The following is an 18,329-nucleotide window of genomic DNA, read 5'->3' as shown; positions in this document are numbered from 1 at the left end:
ATATCTGTACAAACATGCAGTACATCTTTTTATTTTTTAATTATTTTATTTTTATTTTTAGAGAGAGAGAGAGAGAGAGAAAGAGAGAGAGAGAATTTTTCAATATTTATTTTTAGTTCTCGGCAGACACAACATCTTTATTTTATTTTTATGTGTTGTTGAGGATTGAACCCAGCGCCCCGCACATGCCAGGTGATCGTGCTACCGCTTGAGCCACATCCCCAGTCCATTATTTTTTGTTTTTTTGATACTGGAGATTGAACCCAAGGGCATTTAACCATTGAGCCACATTCCCAGCCCTTCATATTTTATTTATGGTAGCTCAGTGGTAGAGTGCTTACTTAGCACGTGTGAGGCTCTGGGTTTGATCCTCAGTACCACATATAAAATAATTAAAATAAAGGTATTGTGTCCAACTATAACTAAAAAAATAATAAATATATTTTAAAAATATTTTATTTAGAGACAGGGCACTTACTGAGTTGCTTAGGGCCTTGCTAAGTTGCTGAGGCTGGCTTTGAACTCACTATTCACCTGCCTCAGTCTCCTGAGCTGCTGCGATTACAGGTGTGTGCCACCACACCTAGAAAAGAGTACATCTTATTCTACACATCCCAGTTTTGTGGTTGTATATAATGTGGAGATTCACTGTGGTATATTTATATATGTACACAGGAAAGTTATGTCAGATTCATTCTACTCACATTCTGCTTTTGACAGTCCATCCTACCTGTCCAAATTTTATTTCTTATCATCTCCTACTTAGATCCTTTTATTCAATCAGGCTGGTGACTTTCCTTCTTTGGAGACTGTAAATTTCTGATTGCTTAGGACTTCCTGCCTGACACTCAATGAATTTGTGTTAAACTGAACTAATTCTCTGGAAATATGCTGTCCCTTCTTTGCCCACATAAAATGTTTCACTCCTTTCAAGCCCCTGCACCGTAGCTCCCTTATTTGGCATTCTTTTAAGAAGAGTTTGTCTATGTTGTACCATATTTCTTCTTGCTATGTACCAGGATGTCAGAATTGACACTTTGACCTAAGTCAATGGTTATCATATACTGAAGTGTCTCATTGGAGTTTTCAAATTAGCTAATAAGAGCCTGTTTCCTGACACTTGAACTCCCCCACCCAAGTGAAGAATATGAATTGAGAAAGTGGAGATGGAAATGAAAGGGGGTTTATGGGATTTGGGTTTTTTTGTTGTTGTTGTTTTGGTGCTGGGGATGGAACCCAGGGATTTGTGCATGCTAGGCAAGCCTTCTACCATTGAGTTATGCCTCAGCTCTGTGGGATTTCCTTGGAGAGAGCTACTAAAACCTGAGTTCTATTCCCTCTGGGCGTGAACTGTCTTCTTCACAGAACTAGAGAGTAGAATCCAGTGATAAAACTGAAAAGGAGGTTGACATGCTGTTGTAGAACATGAGCATTCAAGGGGGCTGTGGCAGGGGTGTAAAGGACAGTGGAGCATGTGGGATCCACTGGTAAGGGCCAGTGGTAGAAGACCTTCCCAAAAGCCAGGACTGGAAGAAAACTCCCTGGAGAAGAGGAACAAAACTAGTTTATCAGGAGGGGTCCAGAAAGGGGTACTAAAGAGCCCCCCAAATGCCTACAAGGTGTGCAGGTCAGGCCTGGAGGCAATGCAGCCAACCATGACAAGTGCAGGTTCTAACCAACTCAGAACTTTCTCCTCACTCCCACCACGTGTAAGGAGATTACCATGGGAGAAAAACTCACAAGGAGATCCCAATAGCACAGGCCTTGTGAGGAGCCAGGCAGGGTGCTGGGCTGGTCTATTTTGGACAAAGATTAGAATGTGGGTAGATTCACTGGGCTGGACTCTTTTGCTTCCGAATTAAGACTGTGATTTAGTGATCACAAGTCTATAGTTCTAGGAATGAGCAGAAAAGCCATCCACTACGTAGATGTTAAAGGAACAATAGTTCATTTTAGTTAAATTCCAGTACCATCCTTGTTTAGCACTCTGGTTGAACTTGTAATTCCTGTGAGGTTGTTCTCTAGTTCTTACCTATGTCCCAAATGTGATCCTCAGATTTAAAAAAAAAATCTACCACATGTGCTAGGTTGAGCACATAATTTGATAGACCTGGGCAGAGTAGGATGGGGCATGGTTCAGACTTTACCACTGTGGACCTAATGTGAGCCATTTCATCAAGCAGGGTTTTCATTTTCTCATTTGCACAATGAAGCTGTTAGAAATTTTCTAAAAACCCCTTGAGCTAATATTTTTAGTCAATACAAAGCCTGTAGATGGGTGCCAAGCCTAAATATGCACCAGGTGTTATCTACTCTTTCCAACTCTGGCTTCATGGTGTTTGTTAATCATTAAAGGAGTGAAACCACTGACCTCCCACAAAATTTGGTCATTCCCAGGAGTTAAATATAACAATAACATTGCTCTTGTTAATATATTTTCGTGGTGCTGGGGATTGAATCAGGATCTTGTGCAAGCTAAGCAAATACTCTACTAGAGCTACAACCCCAGGCTTAGAGCTATTTTTAGAGAAGCAGAGTCAATATTTCTATGACATCTCCTGGATACTGAGTGAAGTTCTGTGAATTTTTAGAATATTTTATTAACTTATTATACTTTGTTACATTTTTGAGCAGACTTCAAGGTTGGTAGCTTTATCCTCACAAGGAGGTCCCAATAACACAGGACTTGTTAATTATTAGGAGCTCAGCAAGTGTAATAATGGTGCTAGCAACCAAGAAATTAACCAGGCCTTTTTTTTTTTTTTTTGAGAGTTCTATAGATAGGCATGTATATTATGTGTTGGGTGGGGAGTGGATTTGTGAAATATGCAAAAATTTTTGAGTGATGAATAAATTTGGAGGAATGAAGATGAGTGGTTTTTCTGACTTCTCAGTGATTAAAAAACCACTGATATTTAAAAGCAATGGAACTGTAGTACAATTCTATTGGACAAGAAAATGAGTTCAGTTGCTCATTTATCATAAATATTGATGACAATCTCAAAATATGTCAGAATGCAGCATGCTTCACTTTGTGGAAACACTTCCCTTCTTATCTTTCCTCATCTCTTTTGGGACTTTTCCTGTCTAAGTGGCCAAAGCAGGACCTGCCTTGTTTACAGGTGTAATTATTTTTCTTTTATTAGCTTTTGCATAATGCAAACCAAAGATTAATAATTATCTACATATTGTGTTTTGCTCCCTTGGGATGATCCTTACTGGAATCCAGCTGCCATGTTGAGAGGATGCCCAGGTTAGCCTCATGGAGAGGGTCCAGGTCCACTTCAAGAGTCAGGTTAATTCCAGCCACCCTGTCCAGCAGCCTCAGCTGAGCTCCTTCCTAGCTGACACCTAGCAAGAGCTGCCAGCCTGAGTGCAGCCATTTGGATTTTTTTCTCCAAGTTCGAAAGTGATAAAGCTAACTGCTCCCCTACAATACAAGCACTACCAGATTTAGTTGCTGTGCACTAGTGGATGTGCATGTGAACTCAGAACACTTCCACCTGTTGATAGCCCAAGTTAGTGTCTACCTGTGTCTACTCTAGGCCTCTGTACTTACAGTATTTGGAAAGCTCTGGACAACTGAGAATTTCTGGCTCTGTATGAGTATACCACTATAGGGAAACTATGAAAAAAAAAAAGGTAACAAAAAGCCACTGTTATATCATTGTTTAATTTTGAGGAATATTATCCTAAATCAAAACACTACTAATAAAATCATGGTTCCATTCCAATATTTTAAAATACTTTCTGTAACATTCCACTCAGAAAATAGAAAACTACAAAGTTCTTCCCAGAGGAAGGGTACAAATGGAATGTAAAATTGCACTGCTGTACCGCATAGCTTAATCCTCAATTTTCCCCTAGATCCTTTTCTTTTTTTGTGGTACTAGGTATTGAGCAGGGAACTCTACTATTGAGTTTTATGTCCAGTCCTTTTTGAGACAGTTCTAACTAGAATTGCCCAACATGACCTCAAAACGTGTGATCCTCCTGTCTCAGCCTTCCCAGTAGCTGGGATTATAAGTATGAATCATTGTGCCCAGTCCCCACTGGGTAATTTTTCAATAATTGCTCACATAATGTTCTATGAGCTATCTTGTTGAGATTGGCTAGCATAATGTATGAGTGATGAATCAGTAATGGATGTGACACTGTCCACATCCACCCTGTGGGCTAGTATGAGCCTTAGTACTACACATCAATCAATGTATTAGAGAAATCATGCACATAATTGTTTTTTTCAAAAGCCTCCAAACTGACCAACTTCTAATAGCTAAAATTTAATCAAGGTCAGATGGTGGCATATTGGAAATACAAACATACCCTGTTTAGATGTTTAGCTTCATAGCAACAGCACCCTGGGACAATCAAGGGCACAATCAAGAGTCTTAAGTAAACACAAAAGGACATTTGTATAAGGCAGAAAATTTGGTTCTTAGTAGCAGACAAAAAATAATTGCCTTTTAGGTTCTCAGGTATAATCTAAAACTCAATTATCCATTTTCGAGTTACAGTTTTGCAAATCTCAGTATACCACCTAGTATTTTATATTAGTACTTTTAGTTATTTTTTTCGTATTACCAGAAACGATTCTACTAATATTTCCTTTATTAACCACTCTTTTCTTTACCACTTCAGTACAAGTTTAGTTAGTGGAATTATGAGACTGTCTAGTCTCATGGCTTAGGAAAATTTTCTAGTTTCCAGCTGATAGATTGCCATGGAACTATGAATTAATAGGATCCAAGTGAACCCTGAATTAGATACAAAAATTTGCAAAACAGTGATTATTTCTGAAAATGTTAATAACAGACTTAAGGCAGATGGTAAAACTTTAAGAGTCACTCAAGTATTAAAATGGCACTCTGGAAGTAGTTTATAGCAAAACCTTATTTTCTACAAGTTTCAGCATATGTGTGAAATCAGTAAATAGAGAACAGATGGGGGCAGGGAAACTACCTGGTTAGGCCACATGAAGGCAATTTTCCCCTTACAGATCCACAGGAGGAAAAATGCCATGTGACTTGCACCTATCCCCAGCAAGTTGAGTCTCCTCAATTCCACTGTGTGCCTGGAACAACAGTAAAAATAGCTCTATAAGAGGTAAAGACTACAAGGAAGTTACAAGCTTGCTTTAAATTGGCATGTGAAATTGGCATGGAAAAAGAGCACCACATGTTGATTTTAGCAGTTTTTTTTTTTTTTTTTTTTTTAAACTGGAGCTGTCATGTACACACCACAGAAAAACAACCCCCAAAAATGTCATGCAGAAAAATTAGATTCATAATAGAAAATACACACCCAGAATAAGCAAAAATATGACTTATTTAAAAAATAGCAGAATAATTTCACTGTGAAATGCCTTGATTTGCATGACTTAACACTTCATATGAATCAGATTCAATCTCTTTAATAAATCTCTATTATACATGTTTTGGAATATCTATTTTTTAAAAAATATCTATTTTTAGGTCATATAAGCTGCATTTGTGTATCCATGCATAAGCTATCATGGAACCAAGATACTAGAACATTAATAAAATAATTTTTAGAAAATCTCAAGTTACGTACTAACAAATAATGTATTTCCTCAAGTTTTCTGGACTACATACTCCTGAAAGTAACCTGTATTAATGCAACCTGCATTTTGAGATATAAATACAAGTCAATAGTTGGTTGTCAAAAGCAATAAGGTTGGGAGGACCTTCACAAAATGGTCATTAAATCTTAAGTTATTCTTAGAACTGAACGTAATATGTGCTTTAAGCTGACATATTGACTTTGTCATCTATATTTTGTAAGAGAGCAGGTAATTCTAGTACAGAAGAAACTATATAGTGTGGAATGGGGGATGATGTCAGTGGTGCTATTCCATTTTTGTTTATCCAGATTGTTGCTTTCAGTCCTGCATTGAGGCCTCCTTGTATATCAGTTTCTAATGTGTCACCAACCATCACACAGTCCCCAGGCTGTACTCCAAGGAGATCACAGCAATGATAAAATATGGAAGGTGCAGGTTTCTCCTCTTTCTGTTCTCCACCTACAACAATAGCATCAAAGTAGGACTGACAGGCACAGGCCTCGATCTTCTCTCTCTGTGTTTGTCTGTCACCATTTGTTAACAAGAGAAGGCGGACCTCCTTGCGAAGTTCAGTGAGCATGGCTTTGATGTCTTCTGCTAGGGTCATATGCTGTAAACGGGTAGATTTCCACAGGAAATAACATTCTTCAGCCAATTTCCTATTGTTTGTGCCACCTTTTGTTTCCTGGATTGCTTCTTCCCAGTGTGAAGTCCTCAGATCTGTAATGCATGTACTATAAGGATGAAAACATTCCTTGCTGAGTTTAACTTGAACTTTGTCACAGATGATTTCAGCCTCTTCTTTATAATGGTATTTTGATTTTAAGAGCTTTATTACCTAAACAAAGGAAAATAACTCCATTAATACACTTTGTAACAGTAATGTCCTTAGAAGTTGTGGTCCTATAGTGGCTGAGTCTCTGAAGCAGCTCCATTACCGCACCATTTCTGGTGTTGACCTTATTTTTTTTTTTAAAGACATCAAATAGTGAGGATCTCTTCTCTCTCCAGACAACTAATTCTCTGTCTTTATGTGTGTGGCATACATAGCAGAAAGACAAGCATGTGGCTTTGGAAATAGGCAAATATGGGTCTTAATCCCAGTTTGGGCAAAATTTTTTCTTCTGGTACCAGGGATTGAACCCAGGGGTGCTTAACCACTGAACAACATCCCCAGTCTTTTTAAACATTTTTTATTTTGAGACAGGATCTTGCAAATAGGCTTTGGGCCTTGCTAAGTTGCAAAGGCTGGAACCTGAATTTGTGATCCCCTTGTCTCAATCTCCCTAAGTTGCTGGAATTACAGGTGTGTGCCACCACGCCCAACTTAGGTGAGTTTTTAACAGTTCTAAACTTCCACTGCTTCATCTTAAAAAGATATAACCTTAAAAAAATTTCCATTCTAAGATTTTTTCACACACAGCCTTCACTTATTTTGCAATTTTAAGTCCATCACCTTTCATTTTGGTCACAACAACGGGAAAATAAAACTGTACTTATGGTAAAACATTTAAATTTTCTGACAAGCATTGTTTAGATTCTTCCCAGAAAAACTAATGCTAGTTTGTCTAACTTTTTCTCATCTACATTTCACTTTTTTTTTTTTTTTTTTTTTTTTTTTGCAGTGTTGGGCATTGAATCCAGTGCCTTGGTTATGACAAGCAAGTGCTCTACTACTAAGCTACAACCGCAAGCTTATTGCTCTATATTCTTATCCACTTGGACTATCTTTTAACATTTACTATGAACCCTAACATGGCAAACATTATTACTAAAGGTACACATAACATTACTTCTATCCCTTTCTACAACTCTACAAGGGAATTCCCTTTTTAACATGAGTCAATGGAAGTGTAGAACTGTTAAAAACTTGCCCAAGCTATATTAATCCACATTTATCTACTTCCAAAGCCCAAACACTAGCCTTGACATTATGTCTTAGACCCTGGAGACCAGTTCTCTTGTTCTGATATGGAAAAGCAGGCACACAATCACTGTAAATGCCGGGTTAAGTGCTGTGACAGTTGAGTGGACCAGCACGATGGGGGGAAAAATTGAACTAATTGTTAAGGGTAGTTGGATAAGTCTTGGCAGAGGAAGTCACATTTAAATGAAGGTGTTACCATGCAGATAGGTAGTTATGGGAGAAGGATTCAAATCATTCTAGACAGAAGGAACGAGACCAAGAGCTTGGATTTTTTTTTTTTTTTTGTACCAGGAATTGAACCCAGAGGCGCTTAACCCCTGAGCCATATCCTCAGTCCTTTTTAATATTTTATTTAGAGACAGGATCTTGCTGAATTGCTTAGTGCCTTGCTCAGTTGCTGAGGCTCACTTTGAACTCACCATCCTCCTGCCTCAGTCTCCAGAGCTGCTGAGATTAGAGACATGTGCCACTGTGTCTGGCTCAAACATTTTTTATCTAGAAAAGGCAAGCTGAGTTGAGTCAAAATGGGAGGTGTGTGAGGAAGGATGTTAAGAGATGAGGCTGTAGAGATCATCTGAAACCATTTCATAAAAGGCCTTGAAACCCATGCTGTAGTGGATGCTGCCTAAAACTCCTTGGCACCTGCTGTTCCCACATATGCCAATGCCTTCATACTGCAAGTCTTTATGCTTCTTTGCTTATAGACTTTATTTGGCCTCAGACACATACATGCCCATTCTGCAGCTGAAGAGTTGCCATGGAGCAACCCTCAACCAAGGAGGGACAAAACAAAAATTGTTGGATAAATATCACTGCTTTTTTTCTTTCTTTTGTTTTTGTTTTTTTTTTAAAGAGAGAGAGAGAGAGAGAGAGAGAGAGAGAGAGAGAGAGGGAATTTTTTTAATATTTATTTTTTAGTTTTCGGCGGACACAACATCTTTGTTTGTATGTGGTGCTGAGGATCAAACCCGGGCCGCACGCATGCCAGGCGAGCGCGCTACCGCTTGAGCCACATCCTCATGCTTTTTTTTTTCCCTTGGGAAGGACAACTGTATTCTGTATACTGCCTCCCAGACATCCCCCACTACTCACACAAATAGAAACCTGCTCATTAATCACCTGCATTAGATTCCTTTTCCTACCTGTCTTACTTTTCCACAGCCTTAGAGTGCTTCCTGGGATCAACTCCCAAATGAATACCTGCACCTGAAGTTCCTGTCTCAGGGTATGCCTCTGACAAATGTTGACCATGCAGGGCAACTGGGGTGGGTGGTATCTTTGGAAATAAATGCAATGTACCTGGCTGGGATTAAAAAGTGTCTGCTGTGATGGGGTAGGTGTGTAGCTCAGTGGTAGAACATGTACCTAGAACACATGAAGCCCTGGGTTTGATTCCCAACACTGCAAAAAGGAAAAAAATAAAAAACCAAACCAAACAAACAAAATCCAAGCAAAGCAGTCTAAAAAGTAAAAATGTTTTATTCTAAACTACACAAGGAACAAGTGGCATGCTATTCACACCAGAAATCTGCTTCACCTATTGAAAAGGAAAAAAAGATAAAACATACATTGATTTTCCCTCAAGCATATGAGAGTCCCTTATGACAAAGAAAAAAATTCAGACTATTCGGCTTATCAGAAAATGTTGCAGGTACGATGGCACATGCCTGTAATCCCAGTAACTCAGGAGGCTGGGACAGGAGAATCAAGGCCAGCCTTAGCAACTTAGCAAGGCCTTAAGTAACTTAGTGAGACACTGTCTCAAATTAAAAAGTAAACAGAGCTCAGTGGTAAAGTGCCCTTGGGTTCATCCCTAATACCAAAACAAACAAACAAACAACCAGCCATAAGACTTTTAGATGAAGGCAAAATACTTGAAAACTTTTGCTCTATCAAGTTAAAATTTCAATCAAGCCTTTTCAACCTCTGTGATTATGTTACTATCTTTTCTAGAAAACATAACTTAATTACTCTTAAGTTATGATCAAAGGGCATTTTCTAGTTTTAGTACCCTTGCTTCACAGTGAAAGAACATAGGCTTCTAGGACTGTACAGTGCTAGAGAGCAAATGGCTGGTTCACAGCTAGATAACAGAGTTCTCAATAATAATCCAATTATCTGTCACTACAATTGGCAATGTGTAATCCACACTCTTTGGGGCTCTGAAAAAACAGAATTGGCTCACTTTAAAGGGAAGATATTTGTGAAGATATGGCATACTGCTCCCTGAGTTTCAAAGTTTCTCCTATTACATCCTTTGCATTAAGTTTCTCATTAGTCACACACCATTGCTGTCACACAGCAACCACGGATTTGTTGGGGACAATAGGAAGCATTTTAATAATGTTAATATCATTAGGGAACAGTTTATCATTTACATATTAGTTCAAACAGAACTAACACTTAAGTTGAATCAGTACACATTACAAACTCTCCTAGCACCTGTGTTGAGACTATGAATTTTGATTAAATTGGAGGTGGAGGAAAAGATCTTTAACTTGAAGGGATGAGGACATTTTATACATGGGGAAAGCAGATTTATAAAGGATTCAAATACAATGAGCCCATCAGATACCTATTATGATAGTTGGGGGTTATTAGTTTATAGATCAAAATAAACTCATCCACTTCAAATCTCTAAGGCTGTCTTTCAGAATATGTATAAAAAGGAAATCTATTCTACTTCCTGCTCTCTGGATCTAGCACTAATATTATTATCATGAAAACTAGAGTTTAGCTAACTGTTATTTTATGTGAGGGGCTGGTTTGGGAACCATGTAACACTTGATATCATATGATTGGGCAAAAGTATTTTCTTAATACCAATTATTTGGATGTGAAGGGGCTGAATTTAAAAATAAACCAGGAATGGTGGCACATGCCTGTAATCCCAGCGGCTGGGGAGACTGAGCAGGAGGACTGCCAGTTCAAAGTCAGCCTCATCAATTTAGCAAGGTGCTAAGCACTGAAGTGAGACTATGTCTGTAAGTAACATACAAAAAAGGGCTGGGGAGGTGGCCCAGTGATCTAGTGCCCCCTGAATTCAATCCCTAGTATGTCCCCCCTTCCCCCGCAAAATACATACCACAAAGTATGACTATCTGCACACAGACTTGCATTTCAAATAGACCTTCTGTTATTTCTAGTTTATAACTCTTTGCTCACACAGTATCTATCCAAACTATTTGAAATTGCAATTCATCCTCCTCCACTTTTTCTAATGCATCTATAAATATATTTATTATGTCTTCTGTCATATCACTTAAAAGTAAATTCACAAATACAAAAATTTTTCTGCTTTGTTTAAGTGAGAAACTACATTTCTGTATAAGCTTTCTTCTTGGGTATTGACACTGAAAAACAGGTCTGAAGATGTAAAAAAACATACCTTTCTCAGATGATTAAAAAAATATTTAAACTGACATATATAGTCAGTATATTACTTCTTCTCCCTAAGCCCAAGGTAAAGACCAGACATTTCCCTGTTTTTTGATTCATAAATCATTTGTGATGATTTATGAAATCTGACATGGGTTACTTAAGAATAGATCAACACTTATGAGTAGTGATATATCCTTGCATGATAAAGTATTCACACCATTCAACTCTGCTTAGTTAATAAGTTATTTATAAAGGGAGTGGTAACAGAACTAAGACTAGATCAAAATTTTTGTTCATCAATCCAATATTCATTCAACATTTACCATGAGTCAAACAAAGTTCACTATTCAGCTGTAGGCGATCTAAGCTGCAAAAATTAACAACATCCATTGATAGCTGCAGTAAGAGATATCTGAAAAACAAAATATGGTACTGATATACAAGTGAAAGTGACAGACTAGGAAGAAATATAGTCTAATTTTGTGTGTGTGTGTGTATGTGACAGAGTCTTACTATGTTGCCCAGGCTGGTCTCAAACTCCTGGACTATGATCCTCCTGCCTCAGTCACCTGAGTAGCTGGGACCACAGGCATGCTCCACTGCATCTGGTTCTACTTCTAATTTTTGCTTTAGAAATCTCTGTGACAGGAACACGGAGGATCAACTAGATGTGGCCAGCCTGGAGTCAAGATCACATCAACAGTCTAGATGAGAGATGAGTCTAGCTGTAACTAAAATAATGGCAAGGGGGATATGCATTGGGGTAGAAGTTAGGGTACATGGTGGTACAATTCACTGAGTAAAACACTGGATGCTCTGTACTTCCCATGCATTGAATTAAACTTACCTGACAGTTATTAACTCAAATATCTAATTTCAAAGCCTGAACTCTTGGCCTATTAGCAAAAACTGGCCTAAAACAAGAATTTAATTGCAACATACTTGTCTTAGCTTGTTAAGAACACATAGCATGTGCGGGGCACTGGGTTCCATCCTCAGCACCACATAAAATAAAATAAAGATGTTGTGTTCACTGAAAACTGAAAAATAAATATTAAATAATTCTCTTCTCTCTCTCTCTTTTAAAAAAAATATGTACTGTTGGCACTTAGGATTACTGGAGGCAATATAGCACAGAGATGTGTCCTTGACGTCAAGGTCAAAGGTATGAAGATGAAAGGAACAATAAATAGTATGGAAGGCCTCAATAAAGGCATTAAGATGGATTCAAAGGACTAGGGATGTAGTATAGTGGTAGAGCATTTGTGTAGCATGTGCCAAGGCCATGGAGTAGATCCCTAGCACCATTAAACAAACAAGCAAATAAAAAATACATTCAAAATATCCAGTGACTCTGGCACTGTGGGGATAGGCCCAATTACCTGACACATCTATTTCATTCTAGAGCTAGAGACAGAAGCTACCTTGCAATGGATTTAGGAATACATAGGAGATAAAGACAAGGAAATCAGAGGCATAGATTTCTCTAAAACCATGGCTAAGAGAGATAGGCAATATATACTATAGAAAGAGTCCAAGGAAGGTGTTCTTTTTCATTAAAAAAAAAAAAAAAAGTCTACGAACATGCAGCACGAATGGAATGCACAAGGGGGAAAAAAAAGAATGAAGAAGCTGAAGATCCAGGGAGACGAAATCTACCTGATGAAGTATGAAGGACGGGACATTCAGAGTTGAAAGGATTGGCTTTTGAAAGTGGGTTTTTTCATATCTGATAATCCTTCGATTTCTCCTTGAAGCTGAAGGTAGAGGAGGGAAAGCAAGGGTGGATTAGGGGCTGGAAAACGCTGGCAAGGTCTGCAACAGCATTTATAGGTACATGGAGAGGATGCTGCTGAGCAATACCTCACCGGGGCAGCACGGATTTTTGCCGTGTCTCCTTGGAAATCTGAGCAAGTCAGGAAAGCCAGAAGCGAGTTCTGCAGAAAAAATTCTCAGATGCAGCTTCAAATCGGGGTTCACCTCTGATACTCACGTAACTTCTTGGGTCAAAAATTGGGGCTGCCTTCAATGATTCTCTTCTCAGTTCACTGAAGACGACAGTTGGGGGAAATGTCCCTCCCGCAAGACCCATTACTAAGCTCAGATGCATGCGCGCGTGGTCTGAACTGTCCAAACTCTACCTGGCTCAGCACGGGGTGTACAGTGGCACGGTGACCATCTACCTGCGTTTGTGGGCGGTTCCACTATCGTGGCAGTTTTAAGGACATGCTTCCGGGTCCCTTGAGCAGGAACCGTCTGCAAGAAGCCACTTCCCTGAGCCTGTGGACTGGGGTCGGGGAAGGCAGTCCCCTCCCAGCCGAGACCCCTAGCCCGCTCGCCCTTTCCCAGGTCTTTCCAGCCCCAAGAGAGCTACTGAAGTCTCCAAGGACGAGTGCGGTCAGTGCTTCCTGGGGCTGGGAAGTGGGCACCGGGGGACCCGCGCATACGGGGTTGGGGCGTGCTGAGTCTGGAGAAGAGCCAAGGGAGCCGGGACGTTACCTCCAACATGCCTCTCTTGCTCGCCCCGGCCGTGTCGATGAGCGTGTTGTCCAGGTCAAAGAAAATAGCCCGCACGCGGGTCAGCCCCATAGCGCCGGCAGCCCAAGCGACGCGCCAAGTCTCCTTTGCCCGCGCAGGCGTGAGACGGACCGGTGAGGAAAGACATGGGCGGAGCCTTTAGGTCACCTGACCCTCCACGCTGCGCTGAGCCACAGCAATCGCCAGTAGTAGCCTCTGAATCTTCCGTGAGATGTCGCAATTTCTGAGCGTCAGAGAACGGCAAGATCCCGCGAGATTTCGAAATTAGGGTTTATGCCTTGTGCGTTGAGACTTCCACGTCACTGTGAGGAGAAGCGCGGTTTTCGTCATTTTGGTTTATTTTCGCTTGTCTGCTTTCTCGCTTTTGTGTCCCCTGCGCCAGGAGGACGTCTTAACTGCCCCGGAAAGGTTTTCTGCGCTGTCCAGCCCCCGGGAGGGAGACTGGGAAGCTGGCTTCTCTGTTGGGCGGCATGCTACTGTGCTGGGAGCCTCAGGCAGCTCCAAAATATTGGCAGTCCTTGATGACCCTAAGTCTGGGTGTCAGGGTAAGTCTTCAGTGCCCTCGCTTCGTGGTTACAGAACCGGTAACTGTCAGCAGCAGGAGCTCAAGAGGAGTGCAAAGCTGCGACGGCCCTTGTTTTCAAATCTCACCGAACAGCTGGTTGTAGGCGCTGCTTTCTACTAGATGGGATCCCGGTGACATTGCGCCTTGATGTCTACCTCACTCGGAATGGTAGCCTCATTATAGCTGGAGCCCGCAGCAGCACATTTTTGAGCCTTTGGTTGACAACTGTGCCTGAAGATCTAGGGGGCACTGTAGTGTCTGCCTGAAGTTTTGCCCATCTTCATTGCTTTTCCTGAGATCTTGCATCTCAGGTTTCTCCATATCTTTCAATTGGATGGTTTTCTGGTATAACAAGAGGTTAAGGGACCCAGACAGTCTGTTAAATTCCCAGAAAGACGAAATCAAGATTTGTCTTCTGGAAGTAGAACAAGATCTTGAAACGAGTTTCTAACTTTTTTGTCTTTCTTGGGTAACTTTTCTGAAGTTTGGATAATGCTGTTATCATCAGTGACTAGAAGTTATCAGGTAGATCAGGGCAACTAGGTAAATGAGGCCTGACACACTGATTTTGTGAGCTAGGAGTGTTTTTACACTGTCCAATTATTGGGAGAATAAATCAAAAGATGAGTATTTCCTGGCAGGTGAAAATTACATGATATTCACGTTTTATTGTTCATAATTTTTGTGTGTTCAATTGAGTTTGGCCCAAATCAGTCTCCATGTTAGAATGATAAATTTCTCCCCAGAGTGGGCTTCTGTATATACTGAACAGTATCTTATCTTGATATATAAACAAATTTTGTTATTAGGCAATTGAATCTCAGTTAATTAGCAGTGGGACCTCTGGCCAATCAAGTTTTTTTTTTCCTCTGTCATTTTCTTTTCACTTTAAACTATAAATATAGCTTATATATGTGCAGTGGGGTATTCTATTTGGAACCAGCTTTCATCTGGAATATTGCTTGGTTCTAGAACCTTTTTCATGCTGAAATAAATTTAACTCATCTCAGATTTTTAATAATTGGAATGCAACACATTTATTTCTATATTGTCTTTTACTGATTTTACTGTACAACAGTAGAGTTGAGTAGTCATAAGTATCATCATATGGTTGCAAGTCCTAAAATATTTATTGTTTAGTCTTTTGCAGAAAAATGTTGCCATTGAGATGGAGAAGAAATGTCTCTGAAGAAGAATCTGAGGAGTTCCCAGAGAGAAGGAGGAACTTGACTCTGGACCATTGGGGTTCTTGGTACATTTTATAGAAAATAATTTAAACGTGTGTCACGAGGGGGCAAAATTGCGACGTATGCAGTCGAGGGGAGATATAAAGAATGTCCACGTGCTTCTGTCCCTTTCAGTGCTTTATTCCTTCAAATTACTCAATACAATTTCACTGTATAGATTCTTAATCAGGAAAACAACAATCCTTAATGCTAGGCACTGCAATAGACATAATCAATTCACAGCAAACAATTCTAGATTAATTCTAAGCATTGCAAAACACAGTTAATCATGACAGGCTAGTGACAGACATTTCCTCTGCATGCTAAGTTCAAATGTCAGATCAAAAGTCTTAAGGCTTTAAGTCCAGCAGATGCACACTCACTCAGACCATGGTGATCAGGTCCAGAACAAAGGCAGGCTTTTCCTGGCATGGAGTGGACGACCGGTTGAGGAGAGGGTTGTAGGGAGAAGTTGTAGCTCTCATCAAGGTCCAGACAGGCGGTAGAGTTTGAGAGCTGTGAGGATCATGCAAAGGATTAGGAAACGATGACAAGTGGTGGGATATCAGTCCAGGTCCTCATCAGGCTCTCCAGCTCGAGTGCATCCTTATTTTGGCTGGCTGATCCCTGTTCATTAGCTCTATTATTTATATTAAATTTTGAGGCTTTCAACCCCCCTTTCAATCCTTAACTATCACCGGATTTCTCCATGACATCATTTACCCTGGGATCAGAAACATCTGGTCTCGTGGACTCCACCCTGATCTTCTCGCTTTTCCCTTTTATTAGGCGAGGACAGCCTGCCAGAGGCTTCACTCTATTTATCGAGGTGAGGGGAAATAACTTGTTTGAGGCCATACTGGAGGGATCTGTTGGATGTGCCTGGTGAGACTGCAGGTTTCAAACTGGAGTTTTTAAAATGGAGTTGCTTAGGCTCAGGCCTAAGGCCATTTTCACAGTGTGCCAGTTAAAAACAGAAAGAGGTATATTGAAAGCAGAAGCACATTCAAAGAAGAATGTGGGCTGTCTCAAGGGTGAGAAACTTTGGGAGTAAGGCAAGTGTAAGTATTCTGACTGTGGAAATAGGGAAGTGTTCCCCTGTGAGCAAACTCCCGAGGGGGTAACTGGCACCCTGATTCCCACCATTGGAATGCCTAGCAGTTTCCCCCTGAGGCCCTTAAGATGACTATTCGGGGTGCACTACCTGGTTTTCATAGTAACATCCTTGGGGGTAAGAGGGTCTGTGTTTGTATTAACCTGGACCTTATCTCAGTTAGCTAGCACTCAGGGTTAAAGGAACTGAGTGTAGTCATGTGTGATGGGTAATATGTAACTTTTTTTGAGTTAATAAACTTGGCAGGAGGGAGGGGCAGACACTTCACTTCTATCCTTCTTCATGACTTCACTCCTCTTTGCACCACCTCTGTCTGCCCACTTATACTGTGTATCTGTGTTGTTCTTTTGTGCACCTCCTCAAAGGTAGTCTTCCTCCACAGGTAGTTCCTTTACAGGCAAGGAATACAGAAACAGGAACCCCTGGTGTGAGAATTAATGTTTATAAAGGGTTAGAATATATTAATTGGTTTATCTTCATGTTAATAGATATTCTTTCTGCAGCAGCAGACTGTAATCCGTTTCTGTATTTGTGAAAACCACAGTTGAGATTTTATTGTGCTGAGCAGAACTTCTGTTCTTCAAAAGCACAACTCCTCTATTAGGTTACCTTGTTGATGTGCCGGGATAGCCTACCAATTGTGTTCATTTAGATTAGCAGTTAGCACAATTATGAATGCATTATTTGGAGTTACTTTTGGTAGTTGCCTCAAATGTTAGAAAATTTAGGAAAAAATTCCTATGGACACATGAAACTTATAGGATTGGGACAGTTTTATTTTCTTATGTATATATAGAATTTATTGATTTAGTTACAACTCTAAGCTTAGGCAAGTTTTAACAGTCTGTATAATCAATCCTTTTCACAGGTGCTTATTTGACAGGTTTATTTTTTTGACAAGTCAGCTAATAGTATTCCATGACTAGTCCAATTTTCTGCTTGAAGGGAGATAATGGCCAGAATTCTTTCTAAATACACACATCTGGGGGCTGGGGGTGTAGATCAGTGGTAAAGTACCTGCCTCACACATGTGAGGCACTGAATTCAATCCTCAGCACCACATAAAAATAAATAAAGATACTGTGCCCATCTACAACTAAAAAAAAAAATTTTTTTTAAATATACACATCTGGGCTGGGGCTGGCATGTGTGAGGCACTGGGTTTGATTCTCAGCACCACATAAAAACAAATAAAGGTCTATCAACAATGAAAAAAATTAAAAAATATATACATCTGGAGGCTTTGGGATATTGTAGTTAATATTTGTGGAATAATGAGATTTCCTGTAGTATTTTAAGGTAGTGAAATGGACAGACTTCTCATTTTGAATGGACCTCATGTTACTAAGTTCATTACTTAAACTTATCATTTTGTCAGATTAACAATAGTAATTAGAGGAGGTCTGTATAGGAAGCAAGTCTAACTAAAAGATTTGTAATTATGACACTAGACCTGGAAACAAAGTTAAAATAGAAACTGTAATGCTATCTTCTACTACACTTTGTACTCTGCAGAATGGTACCATTGTTGTGCTAATGCTGATGGTCATTGTTGAGCCTGTCCTTTCCTACCTTAGAGAAAGTCTCTTCTAACCCTTCCCATACACCTTAAGTACGGTTTCATGACCTCAAGAGAGGTTTGTCTCTGGCTTAAAGTCCTCTCAGAGTAAGGCATTTGTAGTTTGATAAGAATGAAATAGAAGCAACGAGAAGAGAATCTTGGGCTACCATATCTATTCAGCTACTGACAGCCATGTCCAGCCACACTGCTGTTAACTTTAAATTAACTCTCTACTTCCCTCTGTGGACAACCCTCCATGTTCACTAGATCTCTAAATTCCCTTAGGGACATCTTCTCAGCAATTCTCTCCTCTGCTTTGCATCTTCACCATTTTTCCATCTACTAAATCCAGCTAGCTTTTCACTCACACTGCTCCTCTAAAATAAAATAAATTGTCAAGCCACCAGTGATGTTCATTGTGCAGTGTAATAGC

At 39.9% G+C, this 18,329-nt stretch overlaps 1 protein-coding gene and 1 long non-coding RNA gene across 2 annotated transcripts; one reads left to right on the top strand and one right to left on the bottom strand.

The window, feature by feature from the left end:
• Positions 1 to 3,592: 3,592 nt before the first annotated feature.
• Positions 3,593 to 13,504, bottom strand: Nanp (N-acetylneuraminic acid phosphatase). Its single transcript, XM_076848878.2, has 2 exons — positions 13,392 to 13,504; positions 3,593 to 6,422 (listed from the first exon to the last, which is right to left on the bottom strand). Exons 1-2 carry the CDS (start codon positions 13,479 to 13,481, stop codon positions 5,766 to 5,768), a joined length of 747 nt encoding a protein of 248 aa, XP_076704993.1. The 5' UTR covers positions 13,482 to 13,504; the 3' UTR covers positions 3,593 to 5,765.
• A 201-nt stretch (positions 13,505 to 13,705) lies between these two features.
• LOC143394278 (uncharacterized) lies at positions 13,706 to 15,340 on the top strand. The gene is made up of 2 exons (XR_013090683.2): positions 13,706 to 13,975; positions 15,136 to 15,340. It is a non-coding gene; the product is annotated as an uncharacterized LOC143394278 (long non-coding RNA).
• Positions 15,341 to 18,329: the final 2,989 nt, after the last annotated feature.

This window comes from Callospermophilus lateralis, chromosome 3, assembly GCF_048772815.1.
Source record: "Callospermophilus lateralis isolate mCalLat2 chromosome 3, mCalLat2.hap1, whole genome shotgun sequence".
Lineage (NCBI taxonomy): Eukaryota > Metazoa > Chordata > Mammalia > Rodentia > Sciuridae > Callospermophilus > Callospermophilus lateralis.
The sequence above is the reverse complement of the archived record's forward strand: the minus strand, read 5'-3'. Positions and strand labels throughout refer to the sequence as shown.